General features: G+C 53.3%; 7 protein-coding genes across 7 annotated transcripts; 4 read left to right on the top strand and 3 right to left on the bottom strand.

The window, feature by feature from the left end:
• Nucleotides 1-379: 379 nt before the first annotated feature.
• On the bottom strand, nucleotides 380-1,153 carry AYL99_09608 (hypothetical protein; the record flags this gene model as incomplete). Its single annotated transcript, XM_018841115.1, has 1 exon — nucleotides 380-1,153. The coding sequence occupies one exon, from the start codon at nucleotides 1,151-1,153 to the stop codon at nucleotides 380-382; it is 774 nt and encodes a 257-aa protein (XP_018689796.1).
• A 1,837-nt stretch (nucleotides 1,154-2,990) lies between these two features.
• Nucleotides 2,991-4,565, top strand: AYL99_09607 (hypothetical protein; the record flags this gene model as incomplete). Its single annotated transcript, XM_018841114.1, has 5 exons — nucleotides 2,991-3,162; nucleotides 3,219-3,496; nucleotides 3,553-3,708; nucleotides 3,785-4,080; nucleotides 4,145-4,565. 5 exons carry the CDS (start codon nucleotides 2,991-2,993, stop codon nucleotides 4,563-4,565), a joined length of 1,323 nt encoding a protein of 440 aa, XP_018689795.1.
• A 741-nt stretch (nucleotides 4,566-5,306) lies between these two features.
• On the top strand, nucleotides 5,307-6,473 carry AYL99_09606 (hypothetical protein; the record flags this gene model as incomplete). Its single annotated transcript, XM_018841113.1, has 1 exon — nucleotides 5,307-6,473. The coding sequence occupies one exon, from the start codon at nucleotides 5,307-5,309 to the stop codon at nucleotides 6,471-6,473; it is 1,167 nt and encodes a 388-aa protein (XP_018689794.1).
• Nucleotides 6,474-7,052: 579 nt separating this feature from the next.
• AYL99_09605 (hypothetical protein) lies at nucleotides 7,053-8,240 on the top strand (the record flags this gene model as incomplete). The annotated part of the gene is made up of 1 exon (XM_018841112.1): nucleotides 7,053-8,240. The coding sequence occupies one exon, from the start codon at nucleotides 7,053-7,055 to the stop codon at nucleotides 8,238-8,240; it is 1,188 nt and encodes a 395-aa protein (XP_018689793.1).
• A 100-nt stretch (nucleotides 8,241-8,340) lies between these two features.
• Nucleotides 8,341-8,928, bottom strand: AYL99_09604 (hypothetical protein; the record flags this gene model as incomplete). The annotated part of the gene is made up of 2 exons (XM_018841111.1): nucleotides 8,341-8,505; nucleotides 8,647-8,928. The coding sequence occupies 2 exons, from the start codon at nucleotides 8,926-8,928 to the stop codon at nucleotides 8,341-8,343; spliced, it is 447 nt and encodes a 148-aa protein (XP_018689792.1).
• A 2,923-nt stretch (nucleotides 8,929-11,851) lies between these two features.
• On the bottom strand, nucleotides 11,852-13,009 carry AYL99_09603 (hypothetical protein; the record flags this gene model as incomplete). The annotated part of the gene is made up of 1 exon (XM_018841110.1): nucleotides 11,852-13,009. One exon carries the CDS (start codon nucleotides 13,007-13,009, stop codon nucleotides 11,852-11,854), a length of 1,158 nt encoding a protein of 385 aa, XP_018689791.1.
• A 991-nt stretch (nucleotides 13,010-14,000) lies between these two features.
• AYL99_09602 (hypothetical protein) lies at nucleotides 14,001-16,562 on the top strand (the record flags this gene model as incomplete). The annotated part of the gene is made up of 1 exon (XM_018841109.1): nucleotides 14,001-16,562. One exon carries the CDS (start codon nucleotides 14,001-14,003, stop codon nucleotides 16,560-16,562), a length of 2,562 nt encoding a protein of 853 aa, XP_018689790.1.
• Between the last annotated feature and the right edge of the window lie 5,881 nt (nucleotides 16,563-22,443).

Raw genomic sequence — 22,443 nt, 5'->3', positions numbered from 1 at the left:
TACATGAAAGAGAGCAAGAGTATGCACTTTACCTTTAGGCTTCGTTCTTTGAGGATGTGTGGGAACTTTTAATGGCTCATGTTACGACCATGGCACCGGACGAAAGCTGATGATTGGGGGCAAGAGTGCTTGCTGGGGGAATGGGACGGAAAAGATGACGCCCAGCTGCTGTTGACTGCTCAATGCATGTTTATTGGATTTTCTTGCTGCATGGCGATCAGGGCTGGAACAGGGTACATATCATACTCGGCGTGTGGGATACACTCTGTTTAGGTTGCGAAAGACACTCATGACTGCTCTTTATAGACGCTTTCTTCTCTCGGTTGATCGACGGTACTCTCCATTCGATTGTAGGCTCACCACGGTCCTCCTGGCCATCTCATCTGTCCTTAGCTCCCAGTGAATGGTCCAGCAGGTCCGTCACCGTCCCAACCCTCCACCCTCGTCTGGTCAGCTCGGGTAAGACGATCCTCAACATCGGCGCCGTCCACTCCCTGTCGTGGATGACCACGATGGCGCCCGGCGTCACACTGCGCAGAATATGCCACGCGTTCAGCCTCGGCCAGGGAATCTGCGCGTCCCAGGGATACACGCTCCCCAGGACGAGCCTGTAGTTCAGCTCTGGTCGTGTGAGGAGGGCGAGCATCGTCGCGTTGAAGAAGCCGCTGCCGGGCCGGAAATACTTGGGCGGCTGCTGCTGCTGCTGCTTCACGGCCGAGGATGCATAGATGTCGTGGATCTGTCTTTCCACCGCCTGGATCTGCCGCCCGAGTTCTTCAGGAGGGAGACGCAGGGACGGTTCGTCGTGCATGGCGTGGTTTGCCAACTCGTGGCCGTCACAGACCAGATCTCTCAGAGTCTCCTCGTGGCCGGGGATGTGTGACCCAATGACAAAAAAGGTGGCTCTGACAGCGCCCTGATGAGCCTTGAGGAGGCGTTGGATTTCCCGTGTGTGCCGAGACGGGCCATCATCGATGGTCAAAGCCACGATCTTGTCATCCGTTGGGGATGGGGTTATTTGGAATAGCACGCCAGGATGGCGAGCTTGGAGCCGGCGGATCAGCCACTTGGGCGGTTGGTAGAGGATGAAGACGGACACGAGGATCAGGGACAAGATTGCAAGACCGAAAAGGGTCAAGATGAGGAGGGGCATGGTTTGGTCATGGGTGTCACCAACGGGCGTTCTGCGATGTTGGGGGCGGCTATTGTCTGTTTCGCCTTGCTTCCTCGATGAGATAATCGTTGCTCTTTTTTAGGATCAACAAGCGTGGTTGGTAATAGATGACTCGGTAGACAGGGTAATTACGACGTTGGAAATAGGTCCATGACAGTTAGAGGAGAGACGAAAGCCGCCGGCCTTCAAGGGTTGGTATTGGTGACCGCTCGACGAGGCTGGATATTGCCCGAATCGGTCGACGAAGACACCACCTCGAAGGGGAAACATCTCCGTCTAGAAAGGATGCTGACCTTTCGCAGGGCTGCAGGGCTGACCTTGATACATCGTCTGTACCGAGTATATACTCCGGTACTTGTCTTTGATCAGGCTTCTTCTTTGTTCGGTAGTCATGGCTCATGAGGTGCATGCAAGTTCCTGCTATTATTACCCATGCAAGCCTCATGTGGGCAGAGAAACTAAAGGGGCAACCTTCTCGAAAGGAGCGACGAGTGACGATCTGGCCGTGTGTGCCACCCCCGACATGATCAGCAATGGCTGGCGGCTGGCTTGCCATGGCACGCATGGCTACTCGGTACATACAGTATATACATACATTATATATACACAATCACCGACATGGTACGAGGCACTCGTCAACCAACAAGCACAACACCACAGAATCCACGGCTATCTCATTATTTCCTGTTTGTGATCATTGTCAAGGAAGGAAATTCATGATGTGTCCATTTCCAGACGAACAAAGCCGATAATTAATCATTATGCGTCGAAAACCCGAAATTGCGAGCTCTCGCCAAAGGCTGACGATAAATTGAGACACAGATACCGCGAGGACGGAGTCAGTCAAGCGGCAAAAAACCCGTCGGGTAGAAATCCCAGACGATGGAAAGCGAAATTTTTCTCTGGTCTAGCGGCAACGTCGACGTTGGGGTCTGCCGATCGTTCCTTGCATCTCCCTTATTCCGGCGGCAACACGCCTTGAGATGGTGATGCCCCTTGTCCAGGTCAATTTCTTCCTCCAGCAGAGACGAGCATGTTCCATGCTGCTTGCTGCATGAAAAGGCAAAACTGTGTTAAGGCTTTTCGCCGGATCCTCGACCATAGAGTTTCTTCCTGCTTGCTTGGCTTCGGGCACGACTTGGGGGGTGGGTGTTGTTGTTTGGCTTTCCAACGGCTGCTTGAAAGGGTGGCCTTGGAACGCCACCGAGTTGGACGGCGCTGCGCCGGCGGGAAATCCTCCAGTCTGCGGTTGACACCATCGACGGTTCCTTGCAGGAAGGCCACTAGTTCACAAGCTGAAACACTGCTAGGATGGGCGTTCTGGACAGGGATCTCGGGGACTGGTCAACAATCCTCTCTCCTCCTGCATGAATGCTTCCTCACGGCAAGTCTCGTCTTATCCAGAACCCCTGATTGCCTCTGTTCTCTGCCCCATTTCTCCAGCATCTATCACATCGGCATTTCCTCTCCGGAGGCGGATGCCATCTTACGCCCCTCCTCTGGATCCCCAGCCCTTCCCAAGTCAGGAAACGAAACCCTACCCATGCTGTGTGTCCTCTCTCTGCTCTTGCACCTGCTGGGGTCTTGGAACCATTCGGGCGTTGCCATGCGTCTCAAACCATCTCCTGAGGACCGCGTCGTAAAGAGTCTCACCAACAACACGGCTCTCACTATGGAGCACTCGTGGAGCCCGAGCACTGGTGTGGCCGTAAAATAACAATGTTTTCCATCTTCATTCGAGCCCACTTCATATACCCTTTTCGCTGGTGTACAGTCATGTTTCTTGAACTCTGCCAATGCTCTGCGAATACACATGATGAAGCTATTCAGGGTAGCATTGGCCACCCTCGGCTTGGTTTGCTACTGTTTCGCCGCAGATCAAGACATTCTCACCATCTTGGGCCAGCAGAGCGGGATTTCGACCTTTGTTGGGCTCCTGGAGCAATTCACAGATCTGGTCAACATTTTGAACCAGGGGACATTTAGTGGTTTGGAAAAAACCGACATATCTCGTTGCTGGCGACCCAGACTAAGTTCTCTGCAGTCCTGATTCCAAATGACAAAGCGCTCGCCGCGTTTGGCGAGGAGAATCCAGACTTGACCAACAATACAGATGCCGTCCGGGCCCTGTTGGAATACCATATCGCCAATGGTACTCATCCGTCGGTCTCGTTTGGCCTCCAGCCACAATTTGCGCCCACCCTGTTGACGAATTCCAACTACACCAATGTCACAGGTGGCCAGGTGGTGGAATTAACGTCGTCGAACAATCAACCCACGATCGTTAGCGGTGTGAAGGCAGAGTCTCACGTGGTCGAGGCTGTAGGGGTTTTCTCCATTTTCTCGTGTTCCTGGGATAGCAATGCTGACCGACCAAGGACATTTTCTATCTTGGAGGGCTCATCCACATTATTGACTCGGTATTGACCATCCCCATCTCGTTCCCAGCAACCGTTACGAAGACCGGGTTGACGGACCTCGTGGCGATTATGAGCATCGGAGGCTTCTTGAATCCCAGTTCTCCAGCAGTCAACGTGGGTACCCAGGTTCCTGGACGGGGGTTGTGCCTCCTTGTCAAAGTTGTCTGCTTGGGCTAACGGCGATGTCCAGATCGTGAACTCGCTTTCAGATCTCACCATTTTTGCGCCCAATTCGACGCAATACTCGGCCGGATATACGGGATGGAATGGTCTCTCGCAAACCGACCTCTATTCCATCTTGGAGTACAGCGTCTCCCAGGGCCCGGTCATATATTCGTCAGACTTCAAGAACGGCACCAAGATTCCCACGCTGGACAGGATATCGGCGACCATGACCGAGCTTGACGGCCAGTTCTATGTCGACACATCACTAATCAAGACGAGAGACTATCTCACCTCCAACGGTGTATTGCAAATACTTGACAGGTGAGAGCCAGTCCTCTCCACGGCTATATGTATACATATGGGTCGACTGATGTCTGGTGTCCAGTCCTCTCAATCCCAACACGACCGGACAACAGCCTTTTACCACGCCTGCTCCATCTTCCAGTTCTCGGTCTAAGGGACTCAGTACTGCTGCCGGTGCTGGTATCGGCATCGGCATTGGCGCCATAGTCCTCGGGGGAGCCTTGATTACCGCCCTATACATTCGAACCAAACGCCGCCGCCAGCTCATCAGACTGGCTGAAGGCAACACGGGCGACCCTCCTCCGAGATACGAGCTCGATACCAAAGCACTGGATGCGTCAGGTGCTCGTGGCATGAACGCACCCCACACCCAAGTCTTTGAGATTCATGCTCCGCCAAAGCCGCCGTCTCCTCTTGAGATTGATGGCATCGAGAGGAGTCGGATCAGCGTCACCATTGAAGGCACACCTCCCCGACACCTGGGATTCCAGGCTCGGTATTAGGGAGTGTCTTCTGACATTGATCCGTCGCGGAGGGAGCATTCTTATCACCTCATGAAGGGCCCTAATGACGACAGTATGTTCCAGCCCTGGCACCATATAAAGGGTTTGTTGAAGGGGGAGAGAGGGCTTGCGATTATGACCATTCTTTGGCCCCAACCTGTTGTTTTAAACCTGGCGCTGCTGGCTGGCTTCGGAGGAGACGAGCCCAGGACCTGTATGAAAAGATGGAGGAATGGGGGTGAGCCATTATCCTCACCTGCTTGTTGACATTATACCTCAGATACCCTGCCTGATTTTCAGATCAAAAGTTATTTTTTTTTTTACACTTGAGCACCTCTGTTCGCACCAGTTCCATGTGACAACCACTCGCAACTACTTCACCAACTTCCTTTTATTGTCAGATCAGTTTCTGTCCAACCTGTTAAGACCCTTCCGAGTGTACATTGCAGTCGCGTGACTGTGCTATCTTGGTGAGAGGTGCGTGAAACTTGCTCTGCCACCACCTTACAGGCTCCTGCTCTTGCTGCACAAGTTGTCGACCTCACCCTTCATCTGATCAGATTTCTCTGCTTCGATCCTCTCCCCTTCCTTGCCCTACAACAATCTTTGAAAGCCACCCACAGACTAACTGGGCAAGACAGTCACCACCAAGATCCTCTCTGCAACTCTTCCTCCTCCCTTTGAACCCTCCCTCCGCTTCAACCCTCGTTCCTCGACGCCAAATGGTTCTGACCTGCGGTCATGGACCCTTCGCCGACTGAGTCAGAGACTCATCACCCCAAACGACTGACCGATTTACCGAACGAGGTTCTTAGTCACATCTGTAGTTATATCATTGCCGATCGCCCCGACCTAACGCCGTTCCAAGATGCCGAGCTCGACGAGCCAATAAGTACAACGAGGATTGAGGGCCTAGAAAGATACTGGTATCTTCGAGGATACGAGAGGCAGAAGACAGTCATCGCGGGCGCACACAACAACGATCCCATTGAATGGTGCCGCACTCGCACCACCCCTCCCTTTCCGCTGGTGTTTGCTGCCGAGAAACAAGCAAAGAATACCCTTGCCAGCTTTGCAGCCACGTGCACGCAACTCAACAATCATGTTCGGACATTATGCGCGCAACGTACCTTCACCTTGACAGTCAGCCACTGCGGTCTCACTTTTGAGAGCTTCCGGAGTGCGTGGCCCCAACAGATGTTCGAGGCATTGCGCTACGATCCTCCTCGTCAAGAACTTAATCGTTGGTTTCTTGGCCGCTCTCACTGGGATTTGGTGATGGTCATGCCGGAAGGGCCCAAGCTCGTCAGAATACCAGAAGTGGGACTTCCCGGAAATCTTGCATTCTTTGCATTTGCAAGGGCGTTCAAGCGCTTGAGGCATCTCAGTATATGTGTGGATCTGGACATCATGAGCTTTCCACACAAAAAGTTGCCCTTTTTCCTCGGGCGGATTAGCCAGTTCGATCTCTCACAAGCAGATTGCGAGCTCTCCCTATCGACATTGAGTATTACTGTATATCTGACTCTGTGCGGCTACGGCCTTTGCAGGGAATCTATAGGTGATGGACTTCAGGAAATACTGCTGGGTGAATCCGTGGCAGCAATGATTGCTGATCAGTTGGACGACTTTGTCAAGAAGATCCATCAATTTCAAAGCAAACAAAACAGGAATCGGAAAACATCTGGAGCAAGCCCGGCGGGAATGCAAAGTCCTTTGACAGTGAGGCTGTTCATTCACGGAAGGGGCAGGGAAGGGCTAGTCAGAGACAGAGCTCGGTGTTGCGTGCCCGCGAATTGGGAGGCCTTCTGCAAGCGTATTCAAGCCCTAATCTTCGACCCGAAACCCACGGCAGAGAATCAAATCATCGACTACGAAAGGCTGATCTGCGAACTCGGGCTTCCCTAGAGGCAAAAACGAGGTGTGAAGGAAGCGAAACATGTGGCGAGGCTGGGATTGGAAGGTGATGACAAGGCAGGAGAAGCACGGTCAGCAGTGGCGGAGGACGGGTCAAGGGAGTGCCACACAGACCGGACTTGACGACGATAGAAGCATGAGCTGGGTCGCGGACGCCATCGCATTATCACAGCATGGCAGAATCGGAGCATCGTCGCAGCAGGGAGCAGGGAAGCTTGCTCCGGTATTGGCTTCTCAAACATGGATCATTGTTCATATCGATTGAAGTGCCGAATTCATCTATTTCGTATTAGTCCTCTAGAGAGATGGGATGTTTGTCAATCCTTGTCGTGGACTTGTAACATGTTGTATCCGCTGTTCAGGGGTGTTGACGGAAGAATGATTTCCCGGTGCCGACCCCCTGGCTGCGCTCACCCTCCATGTGTTGCTTACCAACTCATTCCCAATCCGCCATATCACGCTTGATCTTAGGGAGAGAAAACGCAGATGAGACCATTGCATTGTCTTCATTCCTTGCTGTCTTGGTGAAAAACAACCCTGCTCGCTCGGGAAAGGGGTTTCTATTATATCATGAGGCCAACGCGTTCTCTATGGGCGCTCCTCGCCCTCGTCGCGGTCGCCTGTGCCGCTCACACGTCCAATTGGGCCGTCCTGGTCTCTACGTCTCGCTTCTGGTTCAACTACCGGCACCTGGCCAACACGCTCTCGCTCTACCGCACCGTCAAGCGTCTCGGTATCCCCGACTCCCAAATCCTGCTCCTGCTCCCCGACGACATGGCTTGCAACCCGCGTAACGCCTTCTCCGGCACCGTCTACTCCAACGCGGACCGCCGCATGGACCTGTACGGCGAGAACGTCGAGGTTGACTACCGCGGCTACGAGGTCACGGTCGAGAACTTCATCCGCCTGCTGACCGACCGCTGGGAGGAGGGCGTACCCGCGAGCAAGCGACTACAAACGGACGAGGGCAGCAACATTCTGATCTACATGACGGGCCACGGGGGCAGTGAGTTCCTCAAGTTCCAGGACAGCGAGGAGATTTCGAGCTGGGACCTGGCGGACGCGTTTTCGCAGATGCGGGAGAAGAAGCGGTACAACGAGATGCTGTTCATGATCGACACGTGCCAGGCGAATACGCTCTATCGACAATTCTACGCGCCGGGGATCATTGCCACGGGGTCCTCGGAGGAAGACGAGAGTTCGTACTCGCACCATGCAGACAACGATGTGGGCGTGGCGGTCATTGACCGATGGACATACTACGTCCTGGAGTTCTTGGAGACGCAAGTCACGGGGCCGACGTCGGACAAGACGTTGGGGGATCTGTTCGACAGTTACGACGTGCAGAAGATCCATTCGAATCCTGGAGTGCGGTGGGATCTGTTCCCCGGTGGAGAGCAAGCAGGGCGGAGTCGACGGGTCGTGGACTTTTTTGGGAATGTCCAAAGCGTCGAGATCCAGGGCAACCGATCGGGTGTTGAGAGCCTGAAAGAGGATATCGAGGGGTTGAAACGGCTGGTACAAGAATACGAGGCTTTTGCGGCCGCGCAGGAGAGCAACACGACGCACATGTCTGATGTTTTGCAGCGAAGAACGAGCGAGACCCCTGAGACTCCCAGCAGAAGGGGCTCGTCGAGGCGAGACACAGTCGGGAGAATGAAGGTGACAGAGAACACACAGTGGGCTCGAAAAGTTGCCGGCGTCACTGTTCTTTCTGGCCTCGCAGCACTGTGGTATTTCGCTCCAAAACTTGTTTGAGAATATCTCCACAGTACCTGGTTCCTCCCTCGCAGCGACCGCTCACTACCACCATGGACAAATATGACCATGTCAGAATCACGACTGCTGCTCCTCGACCTCACTGGTAGGGGATGGCCTTGTTCATCTCCGCCCACCGCTTCTCTGCCTCAGAGAATGGCGGCGGAGGATCCAGGCCCTGGATTCTCCAGAGATCGCGGGGCGTCTCATAGATGTGCAGCTCCCACTCCAGCTCAGCTCTGTCGATGATGTACGGTTTCAGGACCTATCCGAGATTTCCATCAGTCGGACGTTGAAGAACGTGGTGGAGCCAAAATTGAACGTGAAGTAAGCTACCCTCGGCTCGACCACGACGAAGTACAGGTTTTGCCCAAAGAGTTGGGGATTCGGCGAAAGTGACACATACCTCGTTGATCATATCCATCCATGCCTTTCTCTTCGCTCTTCCCTCCTCGGTCTCCGGCCCGACCATTACCCTGGCAATCTGCTCAACCACAACCCTGACGAAGTTATTCTTCGATTCTCCGCCCACGAAGAAACCCTTCTCGGGTACATCGACGAATATGACGACGACATAGAAAGGTGGGAGGCCGCGAGACACGTAGAGGTCGGTGATGGCCTTGGAGAGACCCTCTCTTTGGGTAGTGCTGAAGATGGATGGGTCGGAGAAGATGCGCCAGAGAGGCATGGTGACCGAGTGGTGGACGAGAAATGAGAGGTTCTATTGTGCTTTACTGGGCAGGCGAGGTGAGGTGAGGTATGATGGTGGTGTTGTTACCGAGGGGACTGAGAGGGGACTCTGCTGTCTACAAGGAGAGAGAGCAAGACGCTGTATATATATACATCTCTCTCTCTCTCTCTGACTGAGAAAGCCTCCCCATGCCTCGGTCGGGAAGCAGAACAACCAGGCATAGAAGATCCACCACACATCCCGGCAATTCCCATCTTGAAATAGGCTCATACAGATGACGCCGATGCATGGACGCACGCACGGGCTTGGTGAGCGATCCGATGGGACCAGGATAAGCCCGGGTCTCGTCACCTGTCAGCCACTCAGTCAGTCGGTCAGTTGTCGCTCCCCATACCGGTATCGAGTTCTATCCTCTCCTGCGATACCATGCCATGCGATAGCGTAGCATAGCATAGCATACCGGATTATATGGCCCCTTTGCTGGCTTGCTTGCTTGCTTGCATGCATGGCTTGAATCCTCTTTTTTACCCACTCACGCATATATCGCTTTACTCTATCCATCTACTCTACTCTATTCTTCCTCAATCCATATACATATATGGTGTGTCTGCCAAGCCTATCCCTCTCACGCGTGACTCACCTCACAACCTCCTGAAACCCCGAAAACCCCTCTCCAGCTTGATGAGAAGTGGTTCTCGTGCGAGAACGGACAGGACAGGAGCAGGAGCAGGACACACGCATTCATTGTCGCCGTTGCCACGTTTGTCTTTTTTCCGGCAATCGCGGGATGGTAGGGGGGGAGGGAGGGTGTGTGATTACTCAACACGTAGACAGTAGGTTTTGGACGAGGAAAGCGAACGAGAGACAGAGGGAGGGAGGGAGCGAGGCAAGGAAGTAAGGCTGGCGAATCAGAGCCACCAATCGATTGATTGACCGGATGGAGTTCTGGGTCCTGTCTCTAGGTCCCACACGAGGACAGGACAGGACAGGCACGGACAGATCGACCAAAAGAGTGTAGTGTTGGTTGTAGTTCCAGTGTTAAGTAATTACTATGTACTTATTTACGCCCTTTGGGGTGGGTAGCATAGCACAAGGAAGTGGATGGGTTTCCGGTTCTGGAAAGACGACGACGACGAGGAAGCAAGAGAACCGAACGGAACAGGTGGGTGCGTACATAGGTACCATACAGTGCATCCAGTACAGTCAGTACAGTCAGCATTACAAGAGAGTTGATGAACTATGTACGGAGTACTCGGTACATCATGATATTTTGGGTAGATAGGTAGGTGGATGAACTAACCAAAAAGCCATCTACCTATCTACCCCTACCTACCTACCTATCTACCTACCTGCCTACCTAGCCACGCGACATTCGTACTCGTATCTACCAAACGCAGGAGCACACCGGGGCTCCGTATCCATTCCAGTCCGTTCCTGGCCCCCGCTCCGCGTCCAAGTGCAGCACTGAATGGAAACTGGAAAATACGCGGTGGTTCGGACGTTGATTTGAAAGAAAGAAAGCAAGAAAGACGGACGAGTACGCTCTGGCCTGCCCTGCCCTGCGTACAAGATGATCCATGGATGTAGAATAGTATAACACCACAGTAATATTATGACATGACGAGATAATTACTATGTATGTAGGAAACTAAATGGAGGAACAGACTGGATTGGATCGGATTGAACTGGATTGGAGCGAAGTTACATATACATACCCGTCCCGCATAATTATTACTGTCAAGCTAGGATTCCTCGACGTGGGTAAGTATTCATTCATGTGTTGTTTCTTCGAACCTTTAGATCGCAATGCCGCGTTGCACTATAACTGGTTACAGACCGGACAGAGTAACGAGGTATGTATGTAATTAGAGATTATTAGATCAGCTAGATAGATAGACAGATGAGGAAAGAAAGAAAAGGCAAAACAGAAAATTGATTACTTTCTCCCCTTCTTCTTTCCGCGCATAAGGGGGGAGGAAGAAAATGAAAGCTCCCAATTGGTGCCTGCCATCAATGGATGCGGCAGACGGGGATGATCAAACAAACCCTCACTGTGAATAGTATCTCTGGGATGGACAGAGAGAGAGTGTGTATATGTGTTTGGGCTTTCCGAACGGTTCGCCTTGCGATGGGGTTGGATGGATGGGTTCACGCAGCAGGGAAATCGATTCGATTTGATAAGTAATAGTAGGACAGGGAGGTGGATAGGTAGATAGGTGGATATGGTAGTGGGTTGCTAGGGGTCTCTTCTCCCGGTGCCTATTGGCGAGACGCGGGCTCCAGCTAGCACCAAGGTCTCTCTCTGATGATTACTGAAATGCAAAGTTTCAGCTTTTGCAACTACACTTCGCCCTTCGTGTCGGTTTGCGCATCGCACGGCTTCGGAGGCGTGTGGCGCGACGTGGACTGAGAGGCGCTGGACGGGTGGGCGGTCACGAAGACTAACTCCTCGCGTACGAGTCCGAATCCACAAACTGCTTGTGAAAGGTGCTTGGATCCGGCCGGCCTCTTTCTCTGCTAGGAAGAAACCACCATTCCGACCAGCCAAAAATGCAACGGACACAGCGTCCAGCCCATACGGTGTGGCGACGAGATGGGAAAAGTTCACGAGGGACAACCAAGACTGCGGCCGTAGCGTAATGATCGTCCAGACGTCATCTGCTCACCGATGTGCTTCGTTGCACAGCACTAGAGTCCTGTACGTTGACTGCTTGAGCGGTAGTTGCGGAGAGAGCAGTCTCGCCGTCGCACACAGAGTCTCTCCGAAAGCCGTCTGTTGTTGAGGAGGCTATGCCATCGCCGCCGCATGAGCAAATCAGGGTGTGATCGTTTTTGCGTGCTGGAAAAGTCCACGACCACGCGGATTAGTCGTCGCGCCAGGCATCGGTCGACCGCCATTGAGCCAGCCAGCCAGATCTCTTCATCGCTTCCTGCTCGTCTTCTTCTCCGCCCTCTGCTGCATGATTCTCCTTCTCTTTTCAAAACTCTCACCGATGCCCAAACCGCTGGTTCCGTCTCCTCGGGGCCCGTCCTGCGTGTCCCTCCGTCTCTTTTCTCTTCGCGCAAGCAACCCGGATCTCTCCTTGCCGGCAACGCTCCTGTGGATGCGGTCGCCCAGTCCACCCAGGCCCGTCCAGTCTTCCCCACCAAAGAGATCTCTCTTGTCCATCTCACCCCGTTGCCTCGCTTTCCTCTTCTCAGCTTTGCTCTCCGCGGGCAACCGGACAAAGTTCTGTTCTTCGTATTCTGTCCTTGCGCGTTCCTTTTCTCGCTCTTTCGAAGACATGACTCCACGTCCATGCTTGACGATCGTGTTGTTTGAGCCGATCGACGGTTGTGCGCGTGGAGCTGTAGACAGTTCCTCGTCAATGTATTCGTCCAGCAGCTGTGACTTGCGCTTCCTCACCGGGGCGTCCCGCTTGGAAGCCGGCTCCGGCATTGCAGTGGGCGTTATCCGTGGAGGCTTGTATGTGCCCGTGGCTGTTGATCGCGACTTGACAGAGGGATCTTCCTGCTTGCGTGGATCCATGTTCCTCAGGAGGGCAGAAGGTCTTGGTCCGACCGACATATCACCTTCAGTGTGATTGTTTTCCACAGCATCATCTTCCGAAGACTCTTCCGAACCAGATTCGAACTCCTCTGAGACACTGCCGTTCTCCTTGGACGTTTTCTTTGTAGGTCGTTCTTTTGCCTCTGCACCTGATGGACCCTTTTGTGCAGTCCTACGATCGGCTTCTTCAGCGGCCCGCACGACTTTGTCGACCTGGTATTTCAATTTGCTCTCCAGAGGACGTACGCCCCTTTCCATATAGACCCGCAAGTCGACAAGATGTTTCGTGACTTCGGAGACCAAATCGGCCGATAATGCGCCCGTGGAGCCATTGCGCAGCTTGATGATGACCAGGAAGGCGAGGTTTTGGATGTAGGAGAGGAGGAGGTCATTCTTGACGTCGAGGAGGGAAATGCCATCCGTGGGAGGTAGCAACTGCTGTTCCGCCTCTGGAAGCGCGGATGCAGCAGCCTGAAGGGCGGTAATCAACGTCGGAAACATCGATCCGTCAGTGTCCTCTGCAGTCATATTGGCGGCCGTGGAATGATTGTTGCGGTCGAAGGTCGCAGTCTCGAAAAATAAAAAATGGTTTGCGGAGAATCCACATCACGTGGCGATAAGATAAGCCACGCCCGACGCTGTTGTGTCGGTCGCATCGCAGGTTGAAATCAGCACCGCAGCATCCAGCTCACAGCGAATGAATGACTCTAGAGTTGCAACAGGTTTTGATGTGGACTAAATGAAGAACTAATAGGTGGGCGAAGATGAAAGTGGCGGGCCCGATCTGACTCCCGTTAAAGAACCAGATGAGGTACCTCGTACCAATAGCCTTAGCCTTCCCACTCCAGAGTAGAAGACTGGCGATGGGCACACAGATCTTCAGGCGATTGCCTGTCAAGGTTTATGTGAGAGGAGAAGAGGTGTCAGATGTCGCACAATTCCAATGTAAAATGAATGTAGCCTCTTGTCAATTCGTATGGCTGCCCCCTCGGTCGGTCGTGTAACCTGCATCTGGGTGTCTGGTCCATCTCTGCAATTTGCCTCGTCTTCTGCAAAATGATTCTGTTCGTCTGCTTGAGATAGACAACTTGACAAGCGAGATCTCCTGTAACCCACCGGGCCAGAATAGGGGATAACGGTCAACATCAGCTTGGTCAAGTTCGCTTCGCTTGACGAGATCATGACGTCGAATTGTCTCCTTTTTCCACAAACGACCCAACAATCGAAAAGGAGCATCGAAAATATTTCTTCCTCACCTTGCAACCTCCGACGCAGCAGGACAAAAAGAGGAGGACAAGAAAAAAGACACAACACCGGCGTAGAGGTCTCTGTCGACCAGTTGTCTTAGGGTGCTGACTTTGCCCCCCCTCAGCGATCCTCCTCTAGCCCCCGACGCCCTATGCCGCTGCCGCAACAGCCCACCCGCCGGTTTGAGTTCAGGCGTGCCAGGCATTCACTGGCCACACTGTTGGAGGTTGGCGATCTGGAGGGTGCCGGGTGAGGCAGGTGAAAAAAAGTGATGGGCGATTACAATGCCGCATTGTCTGCGAACAGCCCGTCCACCCCCGGCTTCAACTACTCCCTTCAAGGACTGCCCTACAGTGAAACCCGGGCATCCAAACCTCCCATCCCGGTCACGCGCTCAATCTCCTCGTTACATCGACTTGCAGACTTGGACCCTCCGCTGACAGGGGACACCGCGTCCATCTCCTCCAATAAGAGATACAACCCGCACGCGTCACAGCACGATGGAGACGGCCCTCGTACCCAACGTGCAGGCTCAATCTCCGCCAGAGAAAGTCAGACCAGCACCACGCTGAGCTTCAACACAAGAACTCCTACGGTATCCAGCCTGACCTCGGCCACCCTAAGCATTCCTCAGATCCGCGTCAACGAGACAGCGTTCCGCGAGTCGCATGCGGACCGGGGCAGCAATATCAGCACATCTGAGAGTGGGAGATGGTTATCGTTGGGCCCGTCGCGGTCGAGTTCTGCTACATCGCTCAAAGAGACGGGCAAAGACACACAAGAGAGGTCCCCGGGAATCAATGGTCTATCCTTGGATATCAACCTTCCTACAACTGGATTCGGCGAAGAACTGCTTCCCACAACCAACATAGAATTCTCCAAGAGGGGGAGCATGCTCATTGATGGGAGGAGAGTGAACCAGTCTAATCGCAAAAGCTCACCGAACCTTGCCCCGATCATGGATGAAGAAAGAAAGACGGGCGGAGAGCCCACTATCCCAGAAGCGACGGCGAGCGACGAACCATCGGCACCCGCAGCCGTAGCAAGGACTCCGAATGCCCGCCCTACGGGCAAGATCCTCTCCGCCGACGAAGAACTCTTGTCTGAAAAGGTCCGCGCATTCTACGCCGCCGGAACGGACGGTCAACTTGACACCGATTCCAACGTCAACTTGGCAGTGCGAATGGGAGCTCGATGGCAGTCGACACTGGCGACCGATGCCCGCAGTGTCAGCAATCCTTCCCTGTCACGCGCCACTTCCACCACGGATATTTTCGAAGAAGCCAACAACTCGAGGCAACCAAGCATGGCAACATCGACCTCTCATTCTTATCTGGTTCCAGATCGCGAGGAGAACGAGCTTGCAGGCGGCTTAGAGGACTGGAAGGATGTCGACAACGCCGATGTGGATCGCTACGGCTTTATCATCGCCAGGGCGACCACAACCGCTGACGGCACCGACGATGCCAAAGCGCAACGGCTGACCCGAGTATCAACCAGCTTACAGCTCGCCAGTGAGACGCCCCGGAGGAAGAACACTCTGCGCCGCACTCCGAGCAGTGCACACGGATCTCTGCGCTCGTTGCAGAGCAAACATGCGAGCCCCGAGAACACTCCACCTCGTCCCGTGAGCTCCCAGAGTGCCTATGCGCGCCCACAACGTCGGAATGCCTCGGGCAGGATCCCGATACCAGGCTCCAAGAACCGTCGTTTGATGGACTCGGCCATGGATATGCTGACGCTGCCAAACTCGGCACAATCGGTGGTAGAAAATGGCCACGTGCGCATAGACAATGCACGGGCGCGGCGGAAAGAGCTCGAGCGTGAGGCGAAATGGCGGCGAATGGCGAAAGCCAAAAGTCCCTCGAAGGACCCAAAAACGGGTCTACCACTGGTGGGCGCCGGCTCGGAGAGTGAATACACCTTTGACACGACAAATCCCAAGCTCGTCGAGCGAACATGGAAAGGCGTGCCTGACAAGTGGCGCGCAACCGCATGGCACAGTTTTCTCAGTGCGTCGGCTTCGAAGCGGAAAAACTGCCTCAGCGATGCCGACTTGATCTCCCTCTTTCATTCGTACCAGGACCAAGCAAGCCCGGATGACGTGCAGATCGACTTGGATGTGCCGCGGACCATATCTTCGCATATTATGTTTAGGAGAAGATACAGAGGCGGCCAGCGTCTTCTGTTCCGCGTCCTCCATGCTATGTCGCTTCACGTTCCATCAACTGGGTATGTCCAGGGCATGGCAGCCCTCGCGGTTACATTGCTAGCGTATTATGACGAAGAAAAAGCCTTTGTGATGCTGGTACGAATGTGGGAATTGCGTGGCTTGGGAGAACTATACAAATCCGGCTTTGGCGGGCTGATGGCGGCTCTGGACGATTTTGAAAAGGGATGGTTGGATCAAGGGGAAGTGGCGAGGAAATTGGAGTCGCTGAACATCGGGCCCACGGCGTACGGCACGAGGTGGTATCTCACTCTGTTCAACTATGCCATCCCCTTTCCGGCGCAGTTGAGGGTGTGGGATGTGTTCATGTTGCTGGGCGACGATATCACGCCGAGAGACTCATCTGCGATCCCTGCCCCGCAGCCCGGCACGTCGTCATCAAACGAAAACACCGACGTGGTTTCGTTTGGGACAACCTTGGACGTCCTCCACGCCGCGTCTGCGGCACTGATCGACGGCATGCGCGACATTCTTCTCGAATCCGACTTTGAAAACGCCATGAAGGTCATGACCAGCTGGATCCCCATCCAGGACGAGGATCTTTTTATGCGGATCGCACGAGCAGAGTGGAAGATCCATAATGCGAAGATAAAGGGACGGTGAAGGAGGAGAAAAGAAAAAGGTCAACGACAGGGGTTCAATTGGTAGGACGAAAGGAAAGGGGGAAAAATGAAAACATATGGAATGTGTATCTTGATTATCAGGACGGGGCGAGGATTCAATCAAACCCAAATCCAAGACGAGACACGCACGGCCTTCTAATTCATTCATAATTGCCATCTCCACCTCATGTCGAGACGGAAAAGCTAGCCAGCTAATCAAGATCTATTCTCGCCCAGCCAGCAGCTTCGGCTTCAGCTTCAACGAGATTTACCATGTTCGTTTCTTGAAGAGCACATGTCCAGAGAAGAAGGGGCGTATGATGGACTCGGAGTGAGTGAGTGAGTGAGTATATAACTACAGAGGACAGACAACACGGCATGGGTATGACATAGATTTCTTCTGTCCTGATATCGGAACAGGCTTTCCTTGGTATGCAAGTTCGAGTCGTGGGAGGAGGTACTGTATGTGTGGATTTACAGCTAGTCACCAGACGGGCTCGCTTGCTCTCTACCTGTCTTGTCTGCCCGTGTGCTGGCCTCTTATGTCTGTCGAATATATATATGTGAGTGACATATCGCTTCTCCCCCTCCCCCTTCGGTTTCCTGAAGACGAAAAAAAGGCATGTAGAACGGGGGTAAGTCCCAGACCTTGAGTCATTCATTCACTCGTACATAGTGGAGCTTTTGTTCGCTCTTCTTCTCGATCTCTATTCTCTTGACAATACTCGATCAGGCTCGACCAGACGAAGTACTTTTTCTCCTTCAGAAAGCAACTCGGACTTCCTACCATATCTTTTAACGTTACGATGGGAGACATCTCGAGCCGATTGTCGAGAGGGCGAGATCCTGCAAGTATCGCTACATATATATCTATATATAAAATATATTTGAATCAGTTCAAGGGCGTGAGTTCGAACACCAGGCTGGATCGATAAGAGTGCTCCTGTACACAAGGGGTGCCTTACTTCTGTAGAAGTCAAGCAGAAAGTATTTCTCTCTGTAAATACACATAGATATATAAGTCCACTTGCTCGCCACTCAGTCGGCCAGCGATGAATGGAAGATGGAGATTGATAGATTGATTACACCTCTCCATGCCTCCTGCTTGGTGTCCTCCGGGCGTGAACCGTACAAAATCAGCAGATGCATGGAGATATGGCTATATTCAGTAGGAGGTGAAATGGAAAGGTGATTCATCAACGATAGATTTCACCGACAAAGGAGCTCCCCATATTTGTCGTGTAAAAGCCATGAGGGTCAACTGAAAGACATCAGCGTAATCATACTCCTGAATGGCTGATAACATTCTCAGATGTTTTGTGCTTCCGGGACGAAGGGGCATTTGACCATTCCTGGGTTTGTAGTGTCAACAGGACTCGGCTGATAACATCACTTGTTGACTGTCAAAGCCCGCCGAGAATGTCAAGCTCTGTTTCTGTTCCGGTGCACGGTGAAGGCGCGACGAACGACACATTGCCTATGTGCTGAGCCAATTAGCTCTTCTGGTGCCACTTGACGATAAAAAGGCGCAGCATCACGGCGGCGATGCCTGCTTTGCCGCAGTCCACCAGCAAAGCGTAGTTATTATGTCATGAGGTGAAAGATTCGGTCAGTCATAGGCCCTTCCCAGGGGACGACAAGTCGACCATGCGAACCAAGGAAACCCTCTCTTTCTTCGTTGCTTCGCTTAAGAGATTGGGAAAACTCATGTTCCATCCGACCCTCCATCTCGTCTCAGGCTCTTAGATATGTGCCAAAGGGCTCAAATGCTGTGCCGCAGACTAGAGCTGGGTTCAGAGTAGGTGATTTACGTACATCCACTTTCCCACTGGCCATGATTCACCACACTTCCTCCCGTGGACATGGGTGAAAAACGTGCGACTGATCGACCGAGCCAAGCCAGGTGAAATTGAGAGCAAGCGAAAAGCAGGGTGAAGATCCCTTCCAAGGACCCAGTGATCAAGCCCAAATGGAGAGATTCTTTGCGCCTCCAATAAAAATGAGCGATGATTAAGCAAAAAGACAAATCCCCAGATGGCAGGAGAGGTGCAAACCACTGAGTCGGGACAGACCAGAATCAATGATGCTTGATCTGCGTGTCTGGGAAGCCGTGGTTGGCTGACAGTCAGGAAAGTGTGTGAGGCATGGTGACTCTGTGTGGAGGACAGCCCAGCGGCGGTTTCGTCCTCAGCTCCGTAATCCGTATTTGGGCTTTCAAAGCGACCGACTGAGCTTCGGATTGGATGGCTAAATAAGCCAATGCGGGATATTGTCCCAATCTGGAGCGCCTTACAGCCTGAATTGGGTGACTTCCGTCGTTGTCATGCTTTGGGGCGCGGAACACCAAAAGTCCGAAAGCATTTATCGGGGGTCCAAGGGTCTTTTGCATGGAGTTTGCAAATGGTGAAGTCAGTGGCTTGTTTCCGTTGAATGCTCGTCCCGGGTCGCTGCAGTGCTAGGCATCTTGAACAATGATCTGTGGCTTGAGGCCACAGCCACTGGGAAGCAAGTTGGGCAAGGGTACGAAACCCTAGCCGAAACTTATGCTCTCGCCAAGGTCAAATAGTCGGTTCGCTTCGAGAGAAAAAGAAAGGGTTCAAAGGCGGCAGCCTCTGATACTTTTTGGAACACCCGCAGCCTTGGAGCCTTCAGAAGGGACGATGATCTTCAATGCTTTGCATGGGACCGAATAAGCCTTCGCCTGCTACGCCGCCTTCGTCATACGTAGCAGCAGAAGGATAAATGTGGTTCTGCGCCGTACAGTTGACATGTAGGACAGCACGCTGCAAAGGTAACACCGCCTTGGCGAGCATGACGACAAATCGTGGTCAAGCTTCGGCGTGACGCAGGGACCGACGGAACTTGTCTGACGGTTCGTGAAGGGGATGCTTGCAATAACCTGAGCTACCTGAATGGGACGGAAAGTTCTCCCCTAGGCATCGTTTAGCTGACCGCAGAAGACCGCTCATTGCCATTTCGATAAACAAGCGTTCAAATAGGGGTTGAAGACGGCACCGTCGATCACTGCTCGCTTGCAAACATCGCGTGCTGGAATCCCTGCGGCCTCGTGCGACGATCAGTGTTAGAACTAGCACATGGCCAAGAGAGAATCGAGTGTTCCCGTTTTGTACGACCAGTTCAACGGGCGTGAGCGCAGCCCAATAAGGATTGGATCTGTGAAACGGTGGCCGATCACAAGTACGTCAAGCACGCGGCGCCGGGAGTTTGACGCGCAGATCCTCTGCACCATGACCTCTTAAGGCGCAGTCCTGGAGTCAATAACGTGGACGGGAGGACGATCTGTTGCCTTTTACGGGTGGCCGGCTTTGGCGTGCTTGCCAACAGGGAAAATGCCTGTGGCTTTGCTCGGTCTGACATGACTCGGCCAGGCGGTGAATCACGTTTCTTTCGTGCCTCTGCCCGCAACGGCAAAGAACGGACCTCCGTAGGGCCACCGGCAGAGGTCAATAGTCAGCTACCATTCTTGAAGGCGTATTGACTAAGGTCGTCAAAACCGAGTCGCAGGGAGGCGTTATTTGCGAGCTGTAGCTCAGGGAATCTGAAGGGGGCGGACAGCGGAGCTCGCCGTGCAGGATTGGGTTGTTGTTTGTTCCCTATCACTCTGTGCTGATCATCTGTGGACAGTCTACTGTAAGTAGTCCTAAGCGGCGGCTTCGCTTCCAACCCATCTTTAGTCGGCCGCTCAGACCATCCGTGCTGGAGAACGCCCGTTATTATTCGCGAATGCTGTGGGTGCCGGGCATTGCTCGAAGGAGTTCTGTTCGCTTGGAGAAATTGAAAGGACAGGGCGATCCTCAACTGGTTTGGGACATGGTGGAGGTCAGCCCAGCACGCATCCGGCCTAAGCTGGAGTGAATTCAGCCCGAATCGGGCCTGTCAGAGACGGCTCATGACGCCAACTGCTGAGAGTTTTCGCTGGGAGCTCCGGGCTTGACCGAAATGATCTCGGTTCGTTCTCCAAGTCGTCCGCGGTTACGGGTTCTTAAATTTCGAGTCCGCTGGCCTTTAGCTGCTTTTGTCGACGAAGTCCCCCTGCCGGGTTAAAGAAAGGCTTTCGAAAGTTTGGCTTTTCCACAATCTTGATTGGGCAAAACTCTCGAAACTTGGGCTGCCGGAATACGAGGTAGAGTTGCAGCAAACTGGAACAGGGTGCGAACTGGTGTTGGTGCCGTGAGGAGCCGATGTTTGCTACCGATCAAAGCAGCGTGCGAAAAGTGACAGGGAATGAAGCAATGGGCCATCTTGGTGACCCGGGCAGCGTAGTGTCACACCACTTCCGTTTTAACAGGAGCTGACAAAGGTCATATGCAAGAAGCAACGCTGTCCCAGGCTCTTTTGAGTATGTCATTTCAGCTGGTGCATGCTGCCGGAGAATTTGTTGTGATGGTGCATATGCCGGCCCTTCGATTTGCGCACAAGCGACACGGGAATGCAGGACGCCTACATTCAGACCATGCTTCTTCCGGTTGCTGGTTTGTGCTCGCTCGCCCTAAGCAACCAGGTTTCCTGTTATTTCAGGGATTTTACTCGCAACCACGGCTCTTGTCGTGTCTTCTATTGGTCTGCGAACAGGGATTGTCCCTGGGGTGTCCAGGGAAACGCTCCGACTTGAAGCTCAGTCTGCCCACGCAGCGCAAAGGTTGAGCGAACAAGGGTTCTGCCAGGCTTCTGAGTTGCGGCCAAGAGGCTGTGTTTGTAGCTACCTCAGGGGTCCTTCATTGTGGCTGTTGTATGGTGATTCTCCTCGCGTCTGGGCCTGCGAAAAAGGTGCAGTCTATGATCAGAGCTCCTCCACCCAGTGTTTCGCATTTGGAGCTCCTAAAGAATACCAAGACCCTCTGATTTGATTGTCCTGGCTCTTGCTTGCAAAGCTGGCCGATGAAGCGCTTGTAATTAGTGTGAAGGGAACCCAAGAAACCGTGGGCGACGGTTAAAGTTTGCGGTCATGGTGTAGGCAAGCAAGGACCAGGTAATTACCGCTTTGGCATTGATGCGTCTGAGAAGGGTAGCCGGTCTCCGGGTGAATACTCATGATTGAAGCTCTTTACGGGTGGTGGAATCCTTTCGCCTGTCGGCCCCAGTCAGCAACGCGGTTTCCACGACAAGCGAGACGAGCAAACAAATCAAGTGCTGATTATAGTGGTGTCGCATGCTTTTGTCAGGGTTCCAGAATGAACCACTTTCCTGGGGCCAAGCGGTGCTCTTCGAGAGATGCGAAAGGGGTGATGGTGGAGGGGAATGCGAAGCAGCACTTCGGAAGGCCACCTAAATGTTGCACCGAAGAACCCAAGATGGCAAAAGTGGAAAAGGTCATGATCGACATCAAAGAGCGCGTGGCTGCAAGGGGGGCATGTTCGTTCATGGAGGCCGCATGGCAAGCACGTTTGCGGGCGGCGGCAACGGCAACGTGGTTAAGGGCCCAGGGATGGCGGCTTTGGTGGGCTGGTGGGGGGCCCCCATTCCCTCAACGGCTAGTTAAAGGCTATAACGGGGAAGTACCTGGGTGATGATGACGGGCATTCCGAAAAGACCCTCGGCTAGGTACAAGACACTTGGAGTACTTCGGCTTTCGTAGGGGGCCGCGCTACCTAGGAAAAAGCATAGCACCTGCATTTCGGGGGTTCTCTAGGCATGGAAGATCCTCTCTTTGCCTGGTCTGGGTGGGCATCCAGATGGGCATGATGCAGTTTTCTCGCACAGCCGCCATAAGCCCGTAGGCAGGTCCCCCGAGGGATGCATGCCTGGGTCGCCAGAGCCCACACGACCGCCAGAAACCGCCCTTGGAGATTCCTTATGATTCGTGCTACCAAGACTAAGTTCAGCGTTGTTAAGTAGTCGGTGTCAACAGGCGACAGTCGACA

The sequence above is a fragment of the Fonsecaea erecta genome (assembly GCF_001651985.1).
Source record: "Fonsecaea erecta strain CBS 125763 chromosome Unknown Scaff9, whole genome shotgun sequence".
NCBI classification, from domain to species: domain Eukaryota; kingdom Fungi; phylum Ascomycota; class Eurotiomycetes; order Chaetothyriales; family Herpotrichiellaceae; genus Fonsecaea; species Fonsecaea erecta.
This window is presented reverse-complemented; position numbering and strand designations above follow the sequence as displayed.